Genomic DNA, 21,177 nt, shown 5'->3' with positions numbered 1-21,177 from the left:
CGTGGCACGTAAAAGGGAACCATTCGAGCGTGATCGTTACCAATGTCGCTCCACTGGCACCTATGTCGGTGGCAAGTGAAAAAAGATTCGAGTGAGGTCATTGCCAGTACCGCCCGACTGGCCCTCATGCAGGTGGCACGTAAAACGCACCCTCTACACTCTCAGAGTGGTTGGCGTTAGGAAGGGCATCCAGATGTAGAAACTCTGCCAGATCAAGACTGGAGCCTGGTGCAGCCATCTGGCTGCCAGCCCTCAGGCAAAACCGTCCAACCCATGCTAGCATGGAAAACTGACGTTAAATGATGATGATGATATATTGTTATTATTCATTAAAGACAAAAATTGATTGGTTTTAATTATCATTATTTAAAATTTATTCACTTTACTACCACATATTTCTCTTTTTCTTTTTTCTAAATTTCTATTATAGGTATTAACTTATATCATCATTTCTGTGATTTTATCAACTTATATTTAACACAACATATGAATAATTCCTTCAGTACTGACATTTATATTGTCATGTGGGATACAGTAAGTGCCTTATATTTTATATTTTTGTTACAATATGTCTAGTCTGAATTTAAATGTATCGGAGGTGTACTTTTCTAACAAACAATTTGATCTGAGACTATGTGTCAGCCAACATATAACTGGTGTCAAAATGTTTGTTGCCTTAACTGCAACCTGGTCATTGACACAGTTCCACTTTAGTGCAATGGAAATTTCCATACCATATGATTTTGATTTTTGATTTTTCCAGTTTCAGCTAATGAGCTGTTGCCATGCTGGGGCACCGCCATTAATATATAATATATAATATATAATAAACAATTAAGTAAAGTTAACAGTTTTTGCATAATACCTATAGGTGTGTATATATATATACATTACCTATCTACTTTTATATCTGCTTCCATATCCGTAAGCCTGGATGTTTTACATCCATGAACTTATGAAACTTTTATATCCCTAAATCTATCACAAAAATTAAACCTCCTCATATCTCATTTTGTCTCGTTTTATTTTATACAAATTTATTTTATTTCACCCACACACCCTTTAGATTCCAAACCTCTCCTACTAACAGTGTTATCCTGTTATCTTATAATGTGTGTGTGTGTGTATCAAGGGTTAAATTGACCTATTTATCTTTCCTTTTCATAAAGATAGGATGATGTGATTTGAAGGAGATTTGGCTGCTTTTCAGCTGTTAAACAGTTAAGTGACTGTTTACACACATCCTTATTGCCTCATCATGTACACTGTTAATTTAGAGATCGGACTTAGAAGATAAATAGGAATTAAGCTCCAACAGTCAGAGACATCCAATGTTAAAGTACAGGTGCCTTATGGTTGAATGCCTAGCACTATTCATTCTAACATAGGCTGCTTGTATACACTTGTTAAAATGATTGCATGCACATGTGCATGTGTCAATAAGCTCATGGTTTCTTTTAATGTAAGCTGTAAATACTAGCTAGCATAATATGCTTGGACATAATTGGTAGAGTTTCCTTAAGATATCCATGAATAAAGTAAATATCTTGAATTGTAAAAAAAAAAATGTTTATGAAGCAAATATTCACACTGACATTTAACTTTGTATTTCTTGACTTCAGAGCCCTCTCATATACGGGGAACTCTTTGAATTGACTTGGAAAGCATTTACTCAGCATCCAATTATCCGGCTAGGTGACTATAATGGTAAACGGGTAAGTGGCTGTGTGACAAAGCATGCAATTTGCAGTTTACAGGAAGTTACTTTAAGCACATCAGCTTCATCAACAGCATCATTACCATCATTGTAATTTAACTAGTTTAACATCTGCTTTTCCTTAACCAGTGCCGGTGGCCCGCAAGAGAACCATCCGAATGTGGCCATAGCCAGCGCCGCCTGACCGGCCTCCATGCTGGTGGCACGTAAAAAGCACCATCCGATCGTGGCCGTTTGCCAGCCTCGTCTGGCACCTGTGCCAGTGGCACGTAAAAAGCACCCACTACACTCACGGAGTGGTTGGCGTTAGGAAGGGCATCCAGCTGTAGAAACATTGCCAGATCAGACTGGGCCTGGTGCATCCTTCTGGCATCCCAGACCTTAGTTGAACCGTCCAACCCATGCTAGCATGGAAAGCGGATGTTAAATGATGATGATGATGATGATGATGAAATTGAATAGATCTATTGTACAACACATAGTTAATTCTCTCTCTCTCTAATATTATCTAAGAAGCATTACATCCCGAGACATGACCTCACCATGTCTTCCATTGAGAGCTTGTGATAATTTATTCACCCAGCACTGTCGAGTGAAGGTACAGTGGTTAAGGTGTTGCATTCACAATTGCAAAGTTCTAATTTTGATTCCAAGACAAAGCAATGCATTGTTTTCTTGAACAAAACACTTCATTTCATGTTGTTTCAGTTCACTCAGCTATAAATGAGTAATCCTGCAATAGACAGGCATCCTGTTCAAGAGGAATGTTGTGATCTTGACCATTTATACACCATGGAAACCAGGTAACTACCCTATGGGTCCTGGAACTTGAGACAGTGCTTACACTTAATCATTGTCCAGTTACTTGACAGGCAGATCAGCAGAGTTATCTCTCTGCTATTATCTTTGATACCTTTAATTAACAGCTACTTTTTCAGTTCACTTGTGCTCAATTTTTTATATCATTCAACAGCTCCTATAGCTTGTGTCAATGCAAAAAAGTATTATTTTTATAAAATAAAAGTTAATGTGAGGAGAAGTGATAATTTTATATCCTTTTAAAACTTTACATATCTTGGCAACGACATTGCCTTGATAGAAATTAATGTCAAAGTGAGTATCCTGTATATTTGGAGAGGAAAACAATGGAATAAATAATAACAAAATTTGCACTTTCAATTGATTTAAGCATTTATTTATTATATCATATTGTACAGTTTAACCCTTTCATTACCAACCCACCTGAAACCGTCTCTGGCTCTGTAGTAGAAATGTCATGTTTTCATAAGTTTTGAATTAAAATCTTCCACCAAACTTTAGTCACAATTTATGTTCCTAACTAGCTGAATGATAACTAAGTAATTTTACTGAATTTTTTGTTATATTTAAAGTAATTGAAAGAAACACAGAGCATCTCAAAATAAATGCAGTAACGAAAGGGTTAACTTCTTGAGTACTGAAAAACATCTTGAATTAAGGTTTTTGGATACTCACACTTTACATATACATACTAGCTGCAGGCATGGCTGTGTGGTAAGAAGTTTGCTTTCCAACCACAAGGTTTCAGGTTTAGCTATTATGTGGCACTAAGGTAAATGTTTTCTAGGGTAGCCTTGGGTCAATCAAAGGTTTTTGAGTGGATTTGGTAAACAGAAACTGAAAGAAGCCTATCATATATGTTTATGTATGTTGCTGTTTCCATGCATGATAGGCATAAATAAGTGTCATCATCAATCAAGCTGTGTCACCATCAATCATGTTTTATTTCCAATCTTTCGTAAAACATGTTTTGTCATGGAGGAATATTGCCTTACTTGAACACAGATGAGGGTTGGTGACAAGAAGGACATCCAGCTGTAGAAAATCTGTTTCAATGAATTCTCTTCAACCAAAGTGAGCATAGAAAGATGAATGTCAAAATAAAGATTCTGATACTTTTGTGATTTGAGCTTCTTTTTTAAATTCATAGCAGCAACACCATAAAGTATGCTGCTTTGTGTGTCTGTTTTTAACAAAAGAAAAAACCTTCAATTGTTCTACCTAAACAAGTGATATCCTGCCAAAGCAGAGACTATGGCAAATCTGGGACTGATTCCTAAATACTTCAACCTACAATGGCATCTCTCTGTAGTTAACTTTAGTGATATATTTCTTAAAATAAGTTATATTTTCACAGCTGCTCCTGTACAATATTGTACATCTGCTTAGTGCTTCTCTCATCACTACATTTATTATCCACTGAGGAGCTCTAATAAATATGAAATGCAAGCAGAGTTGTCAGTTGTAACCTCATACCAAAATTACTAAAAATACTGTTAGTCATTAAGCTAATGTTGTCTTTTCTTCACTACATAAGTATTTCTTAGCATACTCTTTTCTGTTTACTACAGTACATGTGTTAATTATTGTCCTGAGTGCCTTTCACAAAGGACTTTTTTTCTGGAAAGAAAGACAAATAGGTTGATGGTGAAAATCAAAATATATTTGACTAATTGATTATATTTGCAACTGTTGTTTTTGTTAATTCTAATCTTCAATATATATAGTAATCTAAAACACTGAAGATACCAGCTTAACAGTTTGTTAGTTAAGTTAGTGTTAATAAATTTAACCTTTTAACATTCAGATTACTCTGTCACATGTAATGCTTATTTATTCACATTGTTTTGAACTAATTTATGCATTATCTTGTACCTTCAAGGTTTTGATGATGTGATTGTTTAATTTTAGGATGACATTGTAGTGTAGGTGTGAAAGGTTGGATCTAGCCAGTTTTAACATAAACCAGAGAAAATATTTTGAGCAGATATGGTTGGTTTAAATGATAAAGGGCTGATGCTGAGAACACTAACAAGCTAATTGGAAATAATAATACAGTGATGGAAAAAATATTAATCAATGACTGATATTATTTTTTGTTTATTTTAATTTAAAGGTGTGTTTTAAAGATGCAGTGTTTTCATTTCTGCCTCGTATGAGAAGTGGGATGTATTATAACATGCCATTGGTAAGTTGCTATTTTCTATTGTTTAAAATATTAGAATTTTAATGATTTTTTAAAAATATCTCTTGTTATTGCTAGCATGGGTTGGTTAGAAAGTCACTTTCTGAACTTCTAGACTTTAAAAGCTTCTTGTTTCATCACATGCACTGTATTTCATGGTATCCTTTGGGAATTTTCCTGGATGCTATTTATAAGGAATAATTTTTCTCTTTTCTAATGCTTACATGGATTATTAAGAATAACTTTTTCAAAACTGAATGTCTGTTGTGTAACAACAATTACTTAACTGTTGGAAACAACAGTGGGCAGTACTTTGAGGAATTGCTCCTTCTCCTTACATAGCACAAGTATCACGAGCAGCTTCAGTGGCCTTAACACCTCGATTAAATGCAAAAAGCAAATGGTGTCAAAAATGCTCAGTCTTGTCCACTTGACATTCCATTTTAAGGATCTGAAAATACACAAAAATCAATAAATTACTATCTTGTAGAGCAAAAAATTCTCTTCCAAATAACATAAAACATTTTGCCAATGCATTTCTAAATTTGAAAAAAAAACACTCATGAATTATTCTTCAACCCAATACAATATATATGTATGTGTGTGTGTGTGTCTTTGTGCTGGCCTTCCCCACTCCCATCCATATTGTGATTTTTTGAAATCATTTTCTGACTACCTGTGAAGTTTCTGAAGTTGCAGGCAACAGAAAACTTGATAAATTATGATTTTAAAAGAAAATTTGAAGATACACTATGTTGTCAGAAAATTTATATCACAGTCACTGACAGATTACCATGACAGAACTGATTATCCATTAATGGATACATCTAACCATAAAGAATCGATCGGTTGACTATATCACATCAGAGAATGACTTAAAATATAGTATTATGTTAACTCGTTTAATACAAACCTGCTTGAGACTACCACAGCTAACTAAAAGTATTCATATTTAAATTTAAAAGTATTCATATTTAAATTAAGCTGTCCCATCATGATTTTATATAAGAATTGTTTAAGTTCCAAATGTCAGATTAATAATAAAAACAGTTATTTTTTAAATCCCTCCAAATTTTTTATTATTTTCTAAGTTTATTGAAAGACACTGGTTGTGCATTTTTGTTAGAAATACGCCCACAAAAATTTTATTTCCTAAGTTTATTGAAAGACACTGGTTGTGCATTTTTGTTAGTTTGTTAAAAATACACCCACAAAAATTTTTAAGGAAATACTTTTATGGAGCTACTGAGTACAAATCTTTTTTCAAGTGCTTTTACACTAAAAATGTTACTTTATCTATTGTTATGGATTATTCTAATATTTTAAGGTACCTGGCTGTGAAAAAAGTGGTTATTTCCGGGCTTTCTCTCAACATATCCTTCACCGTCTCAACATATCTCAAGAAGGACCACTTGTAAGCACTTTTAATTTGATATATCACTGAATTGTAGAGCTGTCACTTTGACATGTTGAAACTATACTAAACTCAAATTATCTTTTTCTTTTATTTTACAGCTACATAAAATAAGAGTTACAGTGCTTACTCGAAGTACAACATATCGTAGAATTTTAAATGAAGAGGAAGTAAGTATGATAATGGTTTTTCAAACAAAGAAACTTAAAATCTTTCCAATTTTTTTTTAATACATATAGGCACAGCCATGTCTGACTGTGTGGTCAAAGTATTTGCTCTCTCTCTCTCTGCAATCTCATGCTTTTGGATTCAGTTGCACTGAATGACATTTTGAGTAAGTCATTCACTATAATCCAGGACCAACCAACACCATGTGAGGGAATTTAGTGAAGAGAAACTACAGTATATATATATATATATATATATATATATAGAAAAGGCATAGGTAGAATCTCTATAAGATGTACCCAGTGTAAGCTATGGACACATAAGAGGCGCAGCAATATCAAAGGAAGGCTAACTGGGAAGATAGTCTTTGTATGTGGCAATAAACACTGAAAATATGTAGAGAACAACTTCCGCCACATTCCAGGGAGAAAAACTACAAGTAGTTGATAGCTTCCGTTACCTAGATGAACAAGTCAGTAGTGGGGGTGGGTTCTCTGAAAGTATAGCTGCTCGAATAAGAATAGCCTGAGCAAAGTTCAGAGAGCTCCTACCTATGCTGGTGACAAAGGGCCTCTCACTCAGAGTAAAATGTAGACTGTATGATGCATGTGTACGACCAGCCATACTACATGGCAGTGAAGCATGGGCCATGACTGCCATTATATATCTTCATAAAAGACTTTGTTGCTTAACTGTAATAATTTCCACAGAACTGATATTTTGAATATTATATAATATTTGATAAAATATTTGCATTAATATATTTATCATGTTTCAATTTATGCAAAATTAGTAGTTATTGTACATATCATATTTTAAATCTATATCCTATATAATATTTAGCTCATACTTATTGATTTCAAGGAGTTTTTATATTTTTTTTATTAAAACCTTCCAGACTATAAAATGTTTTATTTTCCTTATTAGCTTGTAAACGCTTTGAAGACAATCACTGAATTTGAAGTTGAGGTTGTGGATTACAATTTTAGGTATGTTTTTTCCTTTTTACTACTATCACATCATATAATCCTGAATTCAATGAAACTCAATATAATGAAATTAGGAAGTTGGATTAAAAGCTAGATATTCTTAGGTTCCAGTTTGTATATCATTTGATTAGTGGGAGCTATATTTTGCCTTGAATAACACACTGAGTTTATAGATATTCTCAAATACATACCTGTTTTAACTAGCTAATTGAGGAATTTCATGTTAGATTTGAAATTATCCAGTGAAATACCAGTGAATTTTGGATTATAGTTTTGCTGAAACAAACATCTTGCAAATTAAAATCTATTTCACTCTCCATAAATTAACTGTCTTTTTAGTTTGTAAATTTGGAAATAGTTAATGGATAGCAAAAATTTCTTATGCTACCAAACCACAAAACAAATCTAAAGATAATCAATAGAATAACTGAGTTAAAATCTGAGATTCCACATAGTTAGACTAATGATCAATTTTCTTATTAGCTGAATAAATAAACTTATTCTAGAGAAATATATAATCTGATCTGATAAGATTTTTTTTTCTTTTAGTTATACTAAGTGATAGATTTTTATGTTTATGTATTTGTTTTGCAAGATTCCTGATGTGAAATTGTGTGTTGAAATAGATACTGTTATATTCAGGATAGTTTTTTTTGTTTTTTTTTTTGCCTGCCAAATAAACACATGCACTACATATTTGTTCTTCACTTGTTTATTATTGTTCTTGTTTTATGTCCTTTGTCTGGAGATCTTTTGCTTCACATCCTGTGGCCTCTTCAGCTGCCCTCCTTCCTATGTGTCTCTTCCCATTCTGGACTAAACAGAACAGGAGAGACATTGAAGAGATCACAGGATGTGTGACGACAGATTTCCAGGCAATGGGCATAAAACAAGAACAACAAGTGAAGAATGAATATATAGTATGTGTGTTTATTTGGCAAGGAAAAAAAGAAAAAAATGACCATCCTGAAAAATAACAATACAAATAACAGACTGTTTTGTGAAAATATTTTTAATTTTCTGGAAAAGAATAAGCTTATGCTTATTAAGCACATGTGTTAAAGAAGTATGAAAAAATTCATTCTCTTAGTTTACATTTTGAACCATTGTTAAGTTTAGCCTAAAAGAATTGTTTGTATCCCTTTCAAGTGATAAATTCCAAAGTAATGGATACTATAATGGTCATTAAATTGTGTGAGGAATCACTGAAGAACTTTGATAAATAGTAGGATTTATAAACGGCCTTTTCTGTCAATTAGAGATACTCTGTGTCTGTTCAAAAAATCTGGCTGAAATATTTTTATATATTGTGTGTGTGTGTGTGTAAGTAAATATATGAAAGTTAAAAATTAGTTTAAACTTAGATTAATATGTGGAAAATTTTATGTGAAGTTTTGTTTTGTTTTTTTCTTTCTTAACAGCAGTTTTTCTTTTTCATTTCAGAAAAATGTCATTTTATGACCAACTAAGAGTAAGCTTCTGAAAAGTTCTTATGAAATTTTTTATTCAGTTGAACAATGAAATATATATGTGCATACTTAGACTTACTTTAAGCAAGGCACAGTTGGTAGCAACATTGGCTGAAAAGTAAATGCTAATATCTATTTCATAATCAGGGCCATCACGAAGCTCCTGCAACCCCTGCAGTCACAGGAGCCCTCTATAGTTGAGGGGGCCTCATGTTAAGATAAAAGTACATAGATGGGTCATCTATTTCTTTGGTTAAGACGTTGAACAAGAGTTAAACTATCTTTGTTAACTGAAAATTTCAAGAAATAAAGTGGTAATACTTTGCACCAGTAAAAGTTCTTGTAAAAATAGTACATTGCGCCACGAACATGTACCAGACTTTATGGATTGTCTATGATATCTATTGAACATGATCTATTTCCTTATATGCTAACCAATCCTAAATCTCAGCTCGCGAAGCAAAAAGTGCACCATGTTTGTTGTTGAAAGTTGCCTGGATTATAAAAGTACTCTTTTATTCATACATGGAAATTTGTAATAGACCAAAATAAATTTAACTTGTACATTTAAAGATCTTCATTAGGATAATGTGAAATAATGAGCTTCAGATAGAATAAAGTAAAATATAGCTATGAATAAAAGATGCATGGATTATGAATTTTGATTGAAAGGATTGGGCCTCAAAACAAAAGGTTGCTTCTAAAAGTCATGCGACAGAGCTGTTCGGTTTTTTAATTACATAGCTATGTGGATAAGAAGTTTGATTCTCAACCTCATGGTTTCAGTTTCAGTTCTACTGCTTGGCGCTTTGGTCAAGTGTCTTCTACTATAGCCTTGAGCTGACCAAAACAATGTGAGTGGATCTGATAGATGAAATCTGAAAGAATCTCACCATATATATATTTACTGCATCTTATGCTCTTTCTGCCCTTCTCTGTACATTGGTCAAATGAGATGCTGCTTGGCTAACTGGTTTCCAGAGCACCTCCAAGATATCAGACTCGGCAATGACAACCCAGTCTCACGCTATTTCCGCTTTACCAGTCATTCACTACAACACCTGTCTGTGTTCAGACTGTCTTTGCACAGGGGCCATCCAGACTCCTGCCTTTGCCGTGAACAGGAATTAATCTTTCTTCGCTCTTTTGCACCACATGGGCTTAACTTTCCTTCTCTCTTCATCTAACACCTACTTCCTCTCTTCACTCCTACCCACCTTCTTTCTTCATTGATACCCACTCCACCCACACAACACACACACACCTTCGTTTGGGGATCACCAATACTTTATCATCTTCCTTTCTTTCTATCTCTCCTGTCAAACCTTTTTGTTCCCAACCAGTCACCATGCTTGATCACTAAATCCTCAAGTTTTTTTTTAATTTTCTTTCTGTTTATTTTATCTTATTCCTTTCTGTTGAAGAGCATAGGCTCAAAACATAAAAGAAGTTCTCATTTTCCCAAGTGTCAAACTAATACACCTGTTTGTTGTTCATACACCTGTCTTCCTCTTGTTTTTCTATAAATTTCAACTATGCTTGTATGCATATATGATGATGTATACATATATACAAACATACACACATACACATACATTCTTTTATTCTTTTACTTGTTTCAGTCATTTGACTGTAGCCATGCTGGAGCACCGCCTTGAAGTGTTTTAGTCAAACAAATTGACCCTAGGACTTATTTCTTAAGCTTATTACTCATTCTATTGGTCTCTTTTGCCAAACCACTAAGTTACAGGGATGTAAACACACTGATACCAGCTGTCAAGCAATGATTAGGAGACAGACACAAAGACACACACACGCATGTATATCATCATCATCATCATCATCGTTTAACGTCCGCTTTCCATGCTAGCATGGGTTGGACGGTTCAACTGGGGTCTGGGAAGCCAGAAGGCTGCACCAGGCCCAGTCTGATCTGGCAATGTTTCTACGGCTGGATGCCCTTCCTAACGCCAACCACTCTGTGAGTGTAGTGGGTGCTCTTTACGTGCCACCGGCATGGGGGCCAGGCGAGGCTAGCAAATGGCCACGATAGGATGGTGCTTTTTATGTGCCACCGGCATGGGGGCCAGGCGAGGCTGGCAACGGCCACAATCAGATGGTGCTTTTTACGTGCCACCGGCACGAGGCCAGTCGGGGCAGCGCTGGCAACAGCCACGTTCGGATGGTTCTCTTACGTACCACCGGCACTGGTATAACAGCAGCAATTTCCATTGATGTTGATCGATTCCGATTCAACTAGTACTTAATTTATCAACCCCTAAAGGATGAAAGGCAAAGTCGATCATGGTGGAATTTGAACTCAGAACATAGCGACTGACAAAATATCGCTAACCATTTCACCCAGCATGCTAATGGTTTTGCCAGCTTGCTGCTTTAACCCCTTACTATTGGCAAATGCCCTAAAATTTTAGGTGAGAGGGCTAGTCGATTACATCGACCCCAGTACTCAACTGGTACTTATTTTATTGATCCTGAAAGGATGAAAGGCAAAGTTGACCTTGGCAGAATTTGAACTCAGAATGTGACAACAGACGAAATACCTATTTCTTTACTACCCACAAGGGGCTAAACATAGAGGGGACAAACAAGGACACACATACAAGCTTCTTACCGCATGCACACACACATGCATACAATCACCATCATCATTGTCATTTAACAAGATCCAGCATACTACAGAGCTGTTTTGAGCTCCAATGTCAGCTTTGGCATGGTTTCTTTCCTCACTACTTCAGTATGTACAAAGAAGTCTATGCTTTACTGAGGAGGTCTAATAAGACACACACACATATATATATATATATATATTATATATATATATATATATATATATATATATACAGACACACACAATAGGCTTCTTTCAGTTTCCATCCACCAAATCCACTCACAAGGCTTTGATCAGCCGAAGGCTATAGTGGAAGACACTTGCTGAAGGTGCCATGCAGCGGGACTGAACCCAGAACTATGTGGTTGGAAAACAAGCTTCTTACCGCATGCACACACACATGCATACAATCACCATCATCATTGTCATTTAACAAGATCCAGCATACTACAGAGCTGTTTTGAGCTCCAATGTCAGCTTTGGCATGGTTTCTTTCCTCACTACTTCAGTATGTACAAAGAAGTCTATGCTTTACTGAGGAGGTCTAATAAGACCAAAACATGTCCACAGTTGTCTATTGCACTTGCCAGAATAATGAAATTAATATGAAGGAGGATATTTGTCATTGACTAATATCATCCTTTCCTCACAGAATAATTGTTTCTAATTAGCTTTTTAATATTCACTGCATTTAGCACTAAATTAACTATGCATTAAAGAAACAAATTTTAATTTTGTTTTTATAGATTTCTCACAACAGTGATATTTTCATTGGTATGCATGGAGCTGGTCTGACACATGTCCTATTCTTACCTGACTGGGCTGTTTTGTTTGAATTGTAAGTCTAATTCTTATCCATTCATTCATTCATTTATTCATGTTACTTTGTTTAATACTATTAAAGTTCATTGATATAGTATTACAAATCTTGCTATAGAAGCACTTATTTTGACTAATTGTTTTCTGGGTCAAAGAGGGCATATTTTCTTTTTCTTTTATATTCAAATTGCTGGTTTTGATAACATTAGTTTGTCAGGGCTGTATAATTGATGCCATTTATCTGCTACTGTTCTCATTTTTCAGTCATTTACAAAAGATAACAAGAGGAGAGCTGATAAAAACTGTATCAGATGCTTATAACTTGGAATCTACTAGTATCATATAATCACATCAATGGCAGAGCATTGGCAGAATGAGTAAGATATCAGATAGAAAATTCCTTGTGAATATTTAGTTTCATCTCCTTGCATTGAGAGATCAAATCTTACCATGGTCAACTTTATCTTTTTCCTTTTCAGAGGCTATAAAAATAAGCTTTAGTAGTCTGATGAGATTGGTATAGCTGACTGTCCTCTCCCACAAAATTTATGGCCTTATGCTTCAGTTAAAAAAAAAAAAATTTTTTCACCCCTTAGGGAAGGAAGAGCAGTTTCCATGATCTTTTATTTTTGCTGCACCTGAGATTGATGTGAGAACAAGAAAAAGTTATCTTTAAACCAAATACTTGCCTCAAGCCTGACTACTTGCAACTAAAAAGTTCAACTAGGGCAAACAAACTTTGTGAGAAATTAGATTTATTACCTAGGACCACAAAGAATCAAGCACAAGTGCCATAAGAATTTAATCAGTCCTTCACCTTGTGCTAGTACTTTATTTTATCAATCCTGAAAAGATAAAAATAAAAGTTTACCTTGGCTGGGTTCGAAATGAGAGCACTGAAGGCCATAGCAAATATCTCAAAGTATTCTGTCCCAGAAAGCAATTAGTCCGAATAGTTGCACTTTCTATTGCAATTCTGCCAGTTCACAACCTAAGATCTAAACACAAATATTGGTTTGGTCAAAAAGTCTGTTCAGTTTTTGTTGACACTAAACTTGAAACACTCCAAAATGTAGTGAACTTCAGTCCTTTGCACATACACATTCATTAGATACATGACACTTTGATGTAGCTTGATATGAACTTGCTATGAAACAAGTTGTATTTTGTATTCTGGAGAACCAAAATGAGCATTATTAGTACCTCATGCTTTTTTTTTTTATTTTTAAAAAAGGCAAGAAAGCATTTGACTTCTGCAGGAAGATTTATGAAGGGAAGGGAAGCTGTTATGAAATGTGTGTGCAAGAAGCAGTTTTCAAGATTTCAATCAGGAAATTTTTCAGTTCAAAATGCAGCTGGCTCTGGCTGGCCAGCTGAGATTAACAGCAACTAAATGAATATATATAACCAGGACGATCAGATATACTCTCCAAATATCCAAATCAAATATTGAAAGCCATCTGCATTAACTTGGTTGTGTTAGAAGGCTCAATGTTTGGCTCCCACATCAATTGAAATAGGTTAACCATCAATTTCAATGTGTATTGTGACCAGCTGGACAAATTAAATGTAGCAATCCACCAGTAGGGTATAACACATAAGGGCTTTGTCTTTCATCACAACAATTCAAGATTGCACACTTCTTTGTGTCAGAAGTTGCCGGAGCTTAGGTGGAAAGTTTTGCCACACTTTCCATATTTGCTTGACTTTGTGCCTTCAGATTTCCACCTATTTCTCTCTCTTAAAAATTCATTAAATGAACAGACTTTTAATTCTGTAAAGGATGTAAAAATTCACCTATAAAAGCTTTTTTAGCTAGTAAAGGTTGGACATTCTTTGAGCTAGGAATAATGGATCTGCATGCAAGACGACTGAAGATACTGCAACAGAACGATTATTATATTATTGATTGAAGAAATTGCTTTGCATTTAAAACTTGTTTTTTATTTTCACTTAAAAAACCACATAGACCTCTTGGCCAATATAATGAAACATTTGGCATCATGTGCTTGAGAAGACCCATAAAGTCAAGTTAAATTGCAGATGTGGCAGATACTGGTGTCACACAAATGGCACGTAAAAGTACCCGTTACAGTGTGGTTAGTGTTAGGAAGGGCATCCAGCCATAGAAACTGTGCCAAATCAAACTGGAGCCTGGTGCAACCTTCCAGCTTGCGAGCCCCGGTCAAACTGTCCAACCCATGTCAGCATGGACAATGGACATTAAATGAGGATAATGATATCTGATTCTATTTCTACATTAATATTTAACATATCATTGGCCTTGTGCCAAAAATTTGAAACCAGTATCTAGCATATCATCATTGTATCTTCATTGTATTAGAAATTCAAACATAGGCGCAGGAGTGACTGTGTGGTAGGTAGCTTGTTTACCAACCACATGGTTCCGGGTTCAGTCCCACTACGTGACACCTTGGGCAAGTGTCTTCTACTATAGCCTCGGGCTGACCAAAGCCTTGTGAGTGGATTTGGTAGACGGAAACTGAAAGCCAGTCGTATATATGTATATATATATATATATGCGTGTGTGTGTTTGTATGTCTGTGTTTGTCCCCCTAGAATTGCTTGACAACCGATGCTGGTGTGTTTATGTCCCCGTTACTTAGCGGTTTGGCAAAAGAGACCGATAGAATAAGTACTGGGCTTACAAAAGAATAAATCCCGAGGTCAAGTTGCTCGATTAAAGGCGGTGTTTCAGCATGGCCGCAGTCAACTGACTGAAACAAGTAAAAGAGTAAAGAGTATAGCTTAAAATTTGATACAGTTTATTTTTGTTCTTTCAGAGAAATTGCAATGAATTGGACTTTATGTATTTTTGCACTTAATTCAGTTTACATTTTTTTAATAATACTTTTTTCTTTCTTTCAGGTATAATTGTGAGGATGAATTTTGTTACAAAGACCTCTCTCATCTCCGGGGAGTTAAATACATCACCTGGGAAAAAAGTGATAAACTTACACCTGAAGATGAGGTGACTTACCAATTAATATGCATCATTTTTTAACAAAATTATTGTGATTTATAACTGTATATTTTGTTTCTTATTTGAATACGTATAGGTTGTGTTCTAACATTGCCACATACTCCTCAGGTTGGTACTAATAAAATAATGTATTGTTGAGTTCACCTGTGCCAGTGACATGTAGATAACTACTTGACTTGAAAAGATATTGTAAGTACCAAGGTTAATTTGTCCAACAAGATAGTACCCCAACATGGCCACAGTCTAGTGCTGAAACAAGTAAAAGAAAGATATTTGTTTAAATAGAATTTTTTTAACTTGTATTTCAAGTCATCATTATCATCATTGTCGTTTAACGTCAGCTTTCCATGCTGGCATGTGTTGGACGGTTTGACTGAGGGCTGGCAAGCCAGAAGGCTGCACCAGGCTCGTCTGATCTAGCAGAGTTTCTACAGCTGGATGCCCTCTGAAGAGTGTAGTGGGTGCTTTTTACATGCCATCGGCATGAGGGCCAGTCATGTGGTACTGGCATCGACCACACTTAAATGGTGCTTTTTATGTGCCACCGGCATGCGAGCCAGTCAGGCAACACTGTCAACGACCATGCTTGAATGGTGCTTTTTACATGCCACCGGCACAGAACCAGTCAGCCAACACTGGCATCGATCAACCTCAAATGGTGCCTTTTATGTGCCACTGGCATGGGTGCCAATCACGTGGTACTGTCATCAGCCACAACAATTCACTTTATTCAACAGGTCTTCGTAAGTGCAGTTTATTGTCCAATGATTGAAGGGTATGCTGCACTGGCATAGGTCACAGTTACGGTCTCACTTGGCTTGCCAGGTCTTCTCAAGCACAGCATATCTCCAAAGATCTCGGTCCATTGTCATCGCTTCCATAAGGCCCAACGTTTGAAGATCATGCTTCACCACCTCATTCCAGGTCTTTCTGGGTCTATCTCTTCCACAGGTTCCCTCTACTGCTTGGGTGTGACACTTTTTCACACAGCTTTCCTCATCCATATGCAACACATGACCATACCTGCACAGTTGTCTCTCTTGCATACCACGTCTGATGCTTCTTATGTCCAACTTTTCTCTTGGGGTGCTTACACTCTGTCATGTATGCACACTGACATTGCACATCCAGCAGAGCATACTAGCCTCATTCCTTGCAAGCTTGCACATGTCCTCAGCAGTCACGGCACATGTAGCATAGCTGTTCGCACATGTGTCATACAGTCTACCTTCACTCTGAGCGCGAGGCCCTTTGTTACCAGCGGAGGTAGGAGCTCTCTGAACTTTACCCAGGCTATTCTTATTCTAGCAGCTAGACTCTTAGAGTATCCACCCCTGCTACTGACTTGGTCACCTTGGTAATGAAAGCTATCAACTACTTCTGGCGTTTCTCCCTGGCATGTGACGGAAGCTGTTTTCTGCACATTTTCAGTGTTTATTGCCCCTGAACATTTGCCACACACAAAAACTATCTTCCCAGTTAGCCTTCTCTTAATATCGCTGCACCTCTTATGTGTCCATAGCTTACACTGGGTACATCTTATGGAGTTTCTACCCACACCTTTTCTGCAGATCGAGCAGGGATTTGTGATTTGTCTTCCTTCTTACTTATTAAGACTTTTGCTAGATTGACTCTAAGGCCCTTCAATTCTAGACCTTGCTTCCACACCTGAAACTTCTCTAGTTCTGATAGTGACTCAGTTATTAGTGCAAGGTTAGGGTTAGGGAAGCTCCCTGGGACATCCTGTCTTGAACTCCTCTGTTATTGCCTGGAGGACTATGATAAAAGGGGGCTGAGGACTGATCCTTGGTGGACCCCTACCCTTACCTGGAATTCTTCACTATACTCATTGCCACCCTCACCATACTGACCACATCTTTGTACATGGCTTGTACAGCTCTCACTAACCACTCATCTATCCCTAGTTTCCCCATTGACCACCAGATAAGGGATCAGGAGACCTGGTCTAGGGCTTTCTCCATGTCAATGAAAGCCAGCTATTGAAATAAGTTCTCATAGGATAAATTAATATTTCATTTGAAATTGCTCTCTCCCTTTCTATATATATTTGTGTGTGTGTTTGTATTCTGTATATAAATTTTTCTAAACTTTTTGTTTTTTTGTTTTTTAGGGCAATCATCCAACATTAGGACCACATCCCAAGTTTACAAATTATTCTTTTGATGTTAAAGAATTCATGAGGTTAATTATTGGGGCTGCTGATTATGTTCTTAGTCATAAGTTATTTTGGGAGAAACATCAAGAACTATATAAACCTCCTTCCAAAACTGAACTTTGAAACATACTGATGTCTGTGAGCAATTACCCACATATACTGTTAACATGAAGAACATCATTGAAAATAAATAAACAACAGCAATTAACAACCAAATGCTACTTGGTGAAGCATTGAATAGAATTGTATCTTAATTTGTGATTCTTTCAATGAATTATGGTGTCAAATAACGAAAACAAAGCTATAAAAATATATTTTCATAAAAACAAATGTTTCTTGTAACAGTTAATATTTTCTGATAAAAGTTCTATATGAAAACAAGGCATATCTAAAGTTGATTATTTTTCTTAAATTAAACTTTCTAAATTTATCCTGAGTAATCTTTCAGTATGTATAAAAAAAAAACTTGTTTATATTATATAAATTTTGTATTCTTTTCAAAGTTATATTTAAAATCTTAAATTATATTCTCACAAGAACAGTTACAGTTGATCAACATATACTTACTTCATGAATACATGTTGGTCAACAGTTGGTGTTGTTTTTGTACATTTTTAGTACATTTAACAGTGTATTTGATAGGGCAAACACATTACTGTGCCTTATCTAACTTGTATTAACCAGCTAATTTTTTACTGGATCATCTTTGTTTTGAAGTCCACTTTTTCGTACTTGCATAGGTCAGATGGAATTTGATGAGCCAGATTTTCCACAACTGGATACGCTTCTTGTTACCAACCTTTACATGTTTCCAGACAAAGTAATATTTTCCTATGCAAAATATTGGAAACAAAGGTCCATCACTCATATGACAGTATTATTTGTTCACATCACATGATGTCAAAACGATTACACAAAAACACATCCAAGTGTGTACACGCACACACAGACACACAAACACATATCTTTATCTTTTACCTGTTTCAGTCATCAGAATGCAATCATGATGGGGGACCACTTTAAGGGTTTAGTCAAACAAATTACTTCTGGTACATTCTTTATCGGTCTCTTTTACTAGACAAGTAAGTTACAAGAATATAAACAAACCAACAACAGTTGTCAAGTAGTGGAGGGGGATAAACACACACATACACATTCTCTCAAACACACATGTCAAGCTTCCACACAGTTTATGGGCTTCTTTCAATTTCCATCAGTCACTTGCAAAGCTTTGATCAACACAGAGCTATAGTAGAAGACACTTTCCTAATGTGCCATGCAATGGGGACTGAATTCAAAGCCATGTTGTTGGGAGCTGAACTTCTTAACCACACAGGTATGCCTCCACCTATATTTTGACATTATTATTAGGTGTGTGTCTACATTTGTATGTGTGTAAAAGATGACACAAAAGAGTCCTGTGTCATAGATCAGTATTGTTATGGTAATGTCTAGAGACGGAATTTTTGTTGCAATAATTTGGTTGCATATGATTTATTTTAACATAATGTTAAAAAAAATAACCTTTTTCACATAAAATTTATTGGAACTTAAGAAAAATATGAAATTGTCAATAGCGTATTCTTTAAGCAAATTATATTGTCAGTTTGTTTGAGAGAAGAAATTAAAAGGAATGAGAAGGAAAAATTAGTTTTCACTGCAAAATAAATGTATTCATTTTTTTTTTTTTTTTGATAAAATTTAATTTCTGTTTCCATATTGTGATGGATTGATTTATTTTACAAAATTTAATTTTTTTCATATGAATTTCTTCCTTTTATTTATTTATTTATTTATTTATTTGTTCTATCAAATATTTCACCAAAAAGGTAAAGGAACATTGTAAAACAAACTTTCTAAATATTAATGTCTATTTTGTCCCTTCCACTTTTTGGTAAATTACTATAGGATTGGATGGAAACTTGCTATGAGCTAAGTCTATGATCCATCTTCAATTTCTGGCACTCTTTAATTTCTCTTTTTTTTTTTTTTTTTTTTTTTACTAATTATCTTTAAGAACACCTTACAATATTCTCATTAATCTTCTTCAAAAGTTCTTGGTCCACGTCTACTTGAAGACATAATGGGAAACTATTCAATGAACTTTTTCTTAGATATTGTCACATTCATAGCAAGTTGCATCCTGAAACTGATACATACTGAATTTTCATTGAAAACAATTTTTTTTTTGCTTGATTCAGAATTTAAAAGACAAAAAATATATCAATACTGCTCATTGGACTTTACTGCAAGATGTTAAGTACTTACACTTATAAGATTCTTTCTGAGTATTAGTTATGATTTCCATTTTTTTTCTTTCTTTTTTTCCCCTTTAGCAAACACTATGTTAACAGAAAATTATTTTGATATATGTATTAGTAGAAAAATAAATAAAAATATTGTATGCATTAGTGGATATTTTATTGTGTGTGTGTGGGTGCAACTTTAAATTTATCTCTCAAGAGCACTGATCTAAAAATACCTCATCAACTAATAATTTTAGCACTTGATTAAATTTATTGTTTTATTTTATTTCATTCATTAATAAATTGACTTTATCCACATTGGTTTGTCATCTACATAAATTATTTGTAATCTCTATAATTTCTCTGAAATTGTTGCAGGGTTAAAGAATTTTATATTTTTACTTTAGATCCAATCTTTGATAAATTGATTTTGAATACTTGTTTGCTTCTAATAAATGTTTATTCTGTACGGGAGACAGGGAGTGTACAATTCATAATAATTATTACTATCATTAACATAGTAGCATTTGATGTTCCATCCTATAGGCTTTGGTTCACACCTCCAACATGATTCAAAATATTTTAAATGATATATTGAAGCATGAGATAACTCACGTAAAGTGTTGAAAAACAGTCATTTGTTTGTTCGTACAACAATCAAAAAATAATTGAAAGAACCTCTGAATGGAAATTAAATTAAAAGCCACCATCCATAATGAGTATTACTTCAATGGTTTGATTATGCTACAAAGCTCCTAGGCATGTCTTCAACATGTGTAACAAATACCTTATGAGTAGAATTTGCAGAAGCCTTTGATTATAAAAAAAACGCTGCACGACTGGGTCAATCCATTGGCCTGATAATACAAGCTTCTAGGTTAGCTGGCTGGTCTTTGTACCTGCCAATCAGTTTGTTTCTTGCATTTCTTGCACATCTGGGCCTTTCAGTGGTGGCTTCCATGATAGTTTGTTGTGTTCTGTGATTTTACATCAATTTTTTTCTTTTTTGTGTGTGTTCCAAGTGAGCATTGTGAAATTTCACCATGTCCAACAGTGACACTGATGAAAATTTCCTTAGTGAGTCTGATTTCTCCCAGCTTAGCAGTGAATCTGACACTGAAACTGATGAAAATAACCAGGGAAATAATGAGAAGATCAAAATGACGACGGTGATGAAAATGTTGTGAACCCTTGGTTTAGGATTGGGGATTCTGAACTTAGATAGAGATGACCCCTATGAATTCTTAGAAAATATAGGGCCTAGAAATATGCCACAAGGCATAAGCACCCCAGTGGAACACTTTATGCTGTTTTCACATGGAATCTTATTCAAAAATAAGTGCATGCCCTCTGTAGGGCTTGTGAAAAGGACTCTGTCTTCCTAGCAAGGAAATTCTAAATGAGGCTCCACCTCCAAAGTGTTAAACAACCTCTCTAAGGGTGGGGGGAGCCTTGAGAAATTGCTCACTGTACCTCCACTCAATCATAATAAGCTATATCCAAAAGCGGCTATGCTGTTAAAGAAAAAGGGGAAAGCAGTGT

General features: G+C 35.2%; 1 protein-coding gene across 4 annotated transcripts in view; it reads left to right on the top strand.

The window, feature by feature from the left end:
• LOC115212212 (EGF domain-specific O-linked N-acetylglucosamine transferase) overlaps positions 1-19,587 on the top strand; it is a 50,512-nt gene extending 30,925 nt beyond the window's left edge. For all 4 annotated transcript variants that reach the window (XM_029781053.2, XM_036500821.1, XM_029781060.2 and 1 more), the window contains 10 exons: positions 431-534; positions 1,623-1,715; positions 4,653-4,724; positions 6,049-6,135; positions 6,237-6,305; positions 7,231-7,292; positions 8,736-8,763; positions 12,137-12,228; positions 15,099-15,201; positions 17,345-19,587. In XM_029781053.2, the coding sequence (XP_029636913.1) occupies positions 431-534; positions 1,623-1,715; positions 4,653-4,724; positions 6,049-6,135; positions 6,237-6,305; positions 7,231-7,292; positions 8,736-8,763; positions 12,137-12,228; positions 15,099-15,201; positions 17,345-17,512 (878 nt within the window). In that variant the 3' untranslated portion in view covers positions 17,513-19,587. The remainder of the gene's footprint in view (positions 1-430; positions 535-1,622; positions 1,716-4,652; positions 4,725-6,048; positions 6,136-6,236; positions 6,306-7,230; positions 7,293-8,735; positions 8,764-12,136; positions 12,229-15,098; positions 15,202-17,344) is intronic.
• The last annotated feature ends 1,590 nt before the right edge of the window (positions 19,588-21,177 follow it).

The sequence above is a fragment of the Octopus sinensis genome, linkage group LG1 (assembly GCF_006345805.1).
Source record: "Octopus sinensis linkage group LG1, ASM634580v1, whole genome shotgun sequence".
Taxonomy (NCBI): Eukaryota; Metazoa; Mollusca; class Cephalopoda; order Octopoda; family Octopodidae; genus Octopus; species Octopus sinensis.
Note: the sequence above shows the minus strand (reverse complement) of the source record. Positions and strands in the feature narration are given on the sequence as shown.